Source organism: Vombatus ursinus, unplaced genomic scaffold (assembly GCF_900497805.2).
Source record: "Vombatus ursinus unplaced genomic scaffold, bare-nosed wombat genome assembly UNPS02014818.1, whole genome shotgun sequence".
NCBI lineage: Eukaryota > Metazoa > Chordata > Mammalia > Diprotodontia > Vombatidae > Vombatus > Vombatus ursinus.
In genome coordinates this window covers 26,596,830-26,604,084 of record NW_020954596.1, presented here as the reverse complement: position 1 = coordinate 26,604,084, position 7,255 = coordinate 26,596,830, and the positions used below count along the sequence as shown (strand labels likewise).

The following is a 7,255-nucleotide window of genomic DNA, read 5'->3' as shown; positions in this document are numbered from 1 at the left end:
GGGCTTTTTAGCCGAAAGGTCGGGTTATCTGCAGAGGCGCTAGAGAGGAGAAAAGAGAAGGCTGCTTGGGGGGCTCCTGTCCATTAGTATTGCCTGGAGCAGGGGAGAAGGGACCTTGGTGCTGATAGGGGTAGTACTGAAGTAGAGTATCTATCCTCTTAAAATTTACACACACTCGCGTCCTCGAGCATCCTCATATTGCGGTGGTCTTAAGAATTAAAGCAACCCCTAAACCTGATGGCTTCTGCACTGAACAGCAAGATTCACCAGCCCGGGGCATGCAATGGCTCCAAAATAGCTCATCGCAGCGGCGGCGGTTCGAGAGAGGAGTACAGTCAGGAGATCCACGTGAAAATGTGTAAGAAGATCGCCCAGCTCACCAAGGTAAGCTAGGCGCGCGGTCGGAACCCGGCCGGATCCTAGCGCAGGATCCGAGCCGGGGTTCCCTCGCCGCGGCTCTCAGGCTGGCTGTGGAAAGCCCGGGGCCACTCGGGCAGCCCGGACCGAGTTCTAGCCCTTCTCCAGACTAAGCGAACAAGGTGAAACTAGGGCACAGAAACTTTGTTTCAATGAAATACCTGCTCTAAAAGGCAGCCAACGGGGTTTAGTGGACTGTGCTCTCCACCCTTTGGTACCTCACAATTAAGAGCAGTAAGCATCTGTCCTACTATAATGAAAACAGCAGGTAGAAATGGGTTCCTTCAAAATGAAACTGCTACCATGTATCTTTGACACATTATTGTATTTGCAGGGGTATTTCCAGTAACATAAGGATCTACCTGGCATTGGGTTTTAGTTTTTGTTTGTTTTAATGTATTACTTTACACCTTCCCCACAGTCTCCCTTGCCAGCTCTAGTCGTGCCTGGAATATTGTGGACTTAATTGAGTTGTGGATTGTTAAATATTTCATCCATCCAGCAAATATTTATTGTCATTTGTCCAATGCTAAAAATTTGCTAGGCAAGACATTAAACCTAGGCCAATAGGATTACACACTCCTTTTACAAGTATATTCTGTGTGAACATAAATGTGGAAAGGCCCAGTGTAACTAATAACCTATAATTCATGGGATTAGAAAAGACCTTGAGAGGTCACCTAGGCTATTTCTCAGACTTCATGCCAGGGCCATCACCAGAGCACCTCCAGATTTGGAACTTGGTCTGGATTTGACTTCAGAGGACTTGGGGTTCACATTCAGGTTCTATTGCTTAATATTCAGGTTCTACTACTTACAGCTTGTGTCACCAAGGTGAAGTCACTTATCCCTTCTGCATCTGTTTCCTTATCTGTAAAATGAGTGAGTTGAACTAGAACTAGTTGATCTCTATGTCTTTCCTGCACTGAATACTGTGATTCTAAAAAAAAAAAAAAGTCACATCTGTCTTAGGTTATCCATTCCAGTGATTTAGAACCTTCATTGTCAGAAAATCCTTCTTGATAACTAAACTAAATTCCTCTCAACGGGCAAGAAATTTTGCATTGCCTTACATTAGGAAAATTGAAAAAACATCTAGTCATTCCCCTTCTTTTGAATAAAAAGTCCATAGCACTTTAATTCATGCTGGTGTGGTGAATAGAGCACTGGACATGAAGTAAGGAAGAACTGTTAAAATCGGGCCTGACACTTACTAGTTGTGTGAACTTGGGAAAGTCACTTGACCACTGTTTGCCTCAATTTCCTCAACTGTATAATGAGGATAATAATAGCACATGCCTCCCAGGAATTGAATGAAATATTTGTTAATCACTTAGCACAGTGCCTGGCTTATAGTAGGTGCTTAATAAACACTTGTTTCCTTCCTTCAAACCATAGCTATAACTAGCATTGACTAACAGGTTTCCTCCAGGGGTCCCTTACTGAGGCAACCCACCTTAGTAGGACTGTGGATTTGGAGACCTTAGAACAATCTAGTGTAATCTATTCATTTTACATGTGAGAAAACCAACACCTACATGTTGCTTGTAGGTCACACAGGCAGTGGGTTGCAGAGCCAGAACTCAGCTCCTGGTCTTCTGACTCCAATCCCAGCGTCCTTCCATCTCTGCCTCTTTCCTCATGGGCCTCATATTTCTCATCACTGTGTGCCTCTTTCCTAGACTACCTTCCCCTGCATTACCAAGGCCTTCTGGGGGATGATGGACCATACTCCTCTCAGAACAACTGCACCACAAAAATGAACTCTCTTTCCTGCTGCCTGCTCACTCCATGGTACTATGCCCCCACCTGAATTTGCTCCAAGCATATTTTAGCTAATTATGACTCTATTCATGTTAATTTAGTTATGTCTTAATAGAGAAGCATTTGTTAAGCTCCTAGTGTATATATATATATATATATGTATATATATATATATATATATATGTATATATATATATATATATATATATATATCGGGGACTGTACTGCTCACTGAAAACACAAAGACAAAAGTGAATTCCTGCCCTCAAAGAGCTTACATTCTATCAGGGAAAACAATATGTACATGACATGAATGAGTATATACAAAATAGATATATAGTAACCTTGAAAAGGAAGGTACCTTTAACCCAAAGGTTTCATTCAGAAATGGACACTTGAGCTGGGTCTGGAAGGAAACTAAGGACCAAAGGAGGACTTGATGAGGGAATGAATGCATCCTAGGTATGGGGGCAACCCAACCTCTTTCTGCAATGTTACACAAAGACAGGTAATAGCATATTGCCTGGTGTGGCAAAAAAGCAACTTTGGCTGGGCTGCAGAGTACGTTATGGCTGGGAAAGGAGGATGGTACAAGATAGTGAAGAGCTTTAAATTCCAAACAGAGGAGATTATATTTGATACTGAGTGAGGGGTGAGGGTGGGGGTGGTGACATGATCAGATCTGCATTTTAGAAAAGTCACTTTGCTGGCAGTATGGAGAGTAAATTAAAGTGAGTTGAGACTTGAGGCAGAGAGATCAATTAGGAGGCTACTGCAACAGTTCAGAGGTGAGGAGTGCTTTAGAGCACTATATTAATGTAAAATAATATTATTTTGGCTAAATTGTAAATTATTTTGGTGCTAGTCAGTTTACCAAGAACCACCTCTACTCATTAGCTATTACTCTATGTTTTGTTATGTGTAAACATGGCAGTTTGAAACGATCAACTGACCCAGGCGTGTTCCAATGAAAATATATTTCTAATGAATTTTATTATGCAAAGTCATAAAAATTGACTAAATTTTCTAATATATCAAAAGTTCACATTTTTATTTAAGAAAATACCTCTGGTTTCAGAACCTTTTAGGTTGGTGATTCTGAAACATAGTATAATGGAAGAAATGCTGGATTTTGAATTATAGGATATAGGTTATAATACTGCTTCTATTGCTTACTACTTATCAGTCAGACATCAAACATTTATTAAGCACCTACCGAGTGTCAGCCACCGTTCCAAACAATGGACCTTGTGTGACCTTGATCAAGTCAATTCACATCTCAGGGTCTCAGTTTCTTCATGTGTAAAATGAAAATCTCTAAGATTCCTTCCAGCTCTAAATCCTAGGACCCTGTGAAATACAGGTGATCTCCTAAGCAGTTGCTATTCTCTAATATGTTTGGAGATAAGGTAATGCTGATTTAGAGCAATCCTGGGCCCTGACAAAAAATCAACAAGATTCCCAGAATAGTCTCAATTTTTATTGTTGGGCCATTGATGGAGGAGAGGACGTTTGGAATCTGACAAAGCTTTGACACCATAGCCACAGAGGAAGTTAGGAGATATGCAAGTCAGAAACATCATAGAGAATTTCCCATTGTTATACTGTAATTGTGTATTCCCAGGGAGAAATGGAGGATAGAACCCCTCCATGTGCTGCTATTTATTCCCCCCCCCACCAGATCCTCACTCTTTTGCAGTTTTATTGATGAGCAGAAGGCATACCCACAATGAGCTTCTTGTGTTCCAGGTTTATGTTGGGATAGAATGAATGTCTCCAGACTTCCCCATAACCCTAGGATAGCTTCTTCCAGTGTAACTGGCTTAATTTCTTCTAATACATTCAGCCTCTCCCATTTCTTTCTTTTCCCATTCCTCCTCACCCAAACTTCTCAGGTTTCTTGTGACATCACCATACTCTGGCTCTGATCCCAGACCAGTGAAGTCAGGAACAAGTGCCTTGAACTGACTTTTCTAAGGGGGAGGGGAGAAGTACTCTGTGGTGACTCTTTGTATCTCTATTTTAAGACAACTCAAGTTTTCTGTTTAACTGGTTCCTTAAATGATTTCTTTTTCTGGAAAAACCATTTCCCTGCTTTGTGGTATGAACTAGTTTTATAAATCCTAACGCTGTATCAGAGGATAGTGTAAAAGTTTTTGGTTGTTAAAGTGACCAGGGAACAACAATTTTAGGATTAGTATAGTACACTAACCACATCTCCAATCTAGCCAAAGAAATTTAAAATGTATACAGTGGGTGCTTTTCAGTCTTCTTTCCAAAGGGAAAACTGGTAGGGAAATTGCTGATTAGAGGTAGGGAAAAGCAATGGAAGGACTTTTACACAACCCAGCAGCACCATGCAATTAAGTAATTTTTCTCCTTTGTGTGTGTGTGTGTGTGTGTGCGCTGCAGTGGGTGGAGAAGAAGGTAGAAATTGCTTTGAGAGATGGTTGTAGGAGAGGATATGCTCTATTATTCTTTTCCTAAATCCTCCACAGAGGTTGAATGAGATGATGAGAGACTGGGAATTTAGGTGCTATTAACTGAATAAGAAAGCTGGTGGCAGTCAGAGGATTCTTGCTTCATAATTTTCAGCTAGTTGTTGTGAGAACAAGGGTTTTTGATACTAAAGTAGCCTGAAGCTGTGGAACCATAGACATATCAAAAAAGAATGGGGGTGGTTTTTTTTTTTTACTCTAATTTAAGAGAAACCAGGTAAGTTACAGAAAAGAATGCTGAAGGAAATTTGGGATGGAGTAGATTAAGGGAAATGAAATGAAAGATTGACAATACAGTTAGTTGTACCAAGGTATTATTAAAAGTTTGCTATAAAGCCTTTAAAAATGTAATAGTCTTTAAGATTATTTTTAAAAACTTTTATTGAAAGTCTTTTATATGTTTTTTAAGCATCACCTTCATTTTCAAATATATCCTCTCCTTCCTTACACAGGGAGCCACTCCTTGTAATGAAGAATAAAAAAGAAAGGAAAAATTGCTGTTCAGCAAAACTAACCAACACATAAATCAAGTCTGACAGGAAATTCAATATTATACACTCACAGTCTTCCATTTCTGCAAAATAGGGAGGGAAATAGGTTTCTCTTCTCTAGGGCTGAGAAAGCTTGGTTATTGTTATAGTTATACAGTATTGGGTTTCATTTCTTTCACCTTCCTCTTTACAGTATTGTTTACCTGGTTCCGCTTACTTCACTCTGCATCAGTTCAATACAAGCTTTCCCATGCTTGTCTGATATGGTGTGTTAATTGGTGCATTACATTCATGTACCATAATTTGCTTAACCATTGCCTAGTTGATGGGCATCTACTTTGTTGCCAGTTCTTTGCTATGGCAAAAAAGTACTGCTGTGAATATTTGAGTGTATATGGGACCTTTATGCCTCCTTGGGGTATATGCTTAGGAGGTCTTTTGGTCAAAGAGAATGAACATTTTAGTTACATTTTTTACCACAGTTCAAAACTGCTCTATAGAATGGTTGGTCTAGAGTTAATGTTCTTCTGCTTACATGTTTTAAGAAAGTTATTTTTATGCTAAAGAAAGAAATAGTGAAAAAATATTCTATTTACTCAAATAACTCATGATGTCTCTTCTTGAAGCTTAGTTGCATCAGGTCATATCTACTGCATTTCCAATCATCCGCTCCAGACAAAGTCCCTAGGAAGAAAGGAAAAGATTCAAGTGCTAAATCTACAAGCCTAAAAATAAAGTGCCAAAAGTAATGGTACAACCCCTCAGGTTCATCTTGTTTACATCTCCATCTTTCTAGAAGGAAGTAGAAAGGGTAGAACCAGAGCAGCAAATGCAGGTGGGAAACATGGAATCAAGAGCCAGTGATGCTCTCAAGTCAGTTAATAATGCCTTAGGAGCACCTTAAAACATTTGTAAAATGCTTTTAGAAGCAATTTCACATTTAAAGAGCAGGCATTCTTATGCTTATTTGAAAGATGAGAAAACTGAGGTTCGTAGCAGTTTTGTGACTCTGAAGGCCTTAGGGACAGAAAGAATTCAGTTCTAACAAGCCTAGTTCTTGGAGTTTTATGAAGTTTTATAGTGGAAACTATGGAGTTTGTCTTGGTGAGAATTAATGAAAAAGCGTTTTTTAAAGCACTTACTCATTTCCATGCACTACCTAAAGCTTAGACATAAAAGAAAAATAATACAGTCCTTACTTTCAAGGAACTTATACTGTAATAGAGGGAAAGATGGCATGTATAGGAGGATGCAGCTATAGGGCAGATGTTAAGGCCCAGTAGTTAAGAAGGCAATGCAGTAGGGCAGATGGTAAGGTCATTTGGTTAGAAAGGAACAATGGTAATAAAAATGGCAAAACTACAGGTTCATCCCTTTGTCTACTAGGTAGTGTGCACATCATTGAACATCTTGTTATTGAAGAGGAAGGGAAAGTACTTTTTTTGTTGTTTGTTTTGCTTTTTGGTGAGGCAATGGGGGTTAAGTGACTTGCCCAGGGTCACACTGCTAGTAAGTATAAAGTGTCTGAGGCTGGATTTGAACTCAGGTCCTCCTGACTCTAAGGCCAGAGCTCTATCCACTGCGCCACCTAGCTGCCTGTAAAAGTACTTCTTCATTGTGGGCTTTGTAGAAAAGGTTATGGTACAGCCCCAGTCCCTCTGCTGCTATGCCTTGCCTCACTCTAACCATCCCTACAGCTCAGGACTTATGAAGCTTTAAGATCTTATTATAACTGAAATCTACGCATCTAGTATTGGCTAAAGCAACAAAGAATTATTTTAGTTGATCAGAAGAGATGGTCCGAGACGTCATGTTCAACAGGGGTGGGCAAAGAGAAGTTCAGTTTAATCAACCAGACGAGAGTAATTTATCTGGCTTATAAAAATTTGGGATTCAACATTCAGGGCAAAGAGACAAAAATGGAATACAGCAACAATATAAACCTCTTCTAGCCTTTCCAGTCTTCCCTTGTATTTTTTGACCCAGCGACCCTGCCCTCCTTGCTCCTTCCTAAATAAGACGCTGTCTCTCTTCTCCATGCTCTTTCAAAGCCTGTTCCCCATGCCTGAAATGTCCTCCCTCCTC

At 39.9% G+C, this 7,255-nt stretch overlaps 1 protein-coding gene across 1 annotated transcript in view; it reads left to right on the top strand.

Annotated features, from left to right (window-relative positions):
* Positions 1-237: 237 nt before the first annotated feature.
* Positions 238-7,255, top strand: part of FAM184B (family with sequence similarity 184 member B) — a 119,983-nt gene continuing 112,965 nt past the window's right edge. The window contains exon 1 of the mRNA XM_027836517.1: positions 238-384. Coding sequence (XP_027692318.1) covers positions 238-384 — 147 coding nt within the window. The remainder of the gene's footprint in view (positions 385-7,255) is intronic.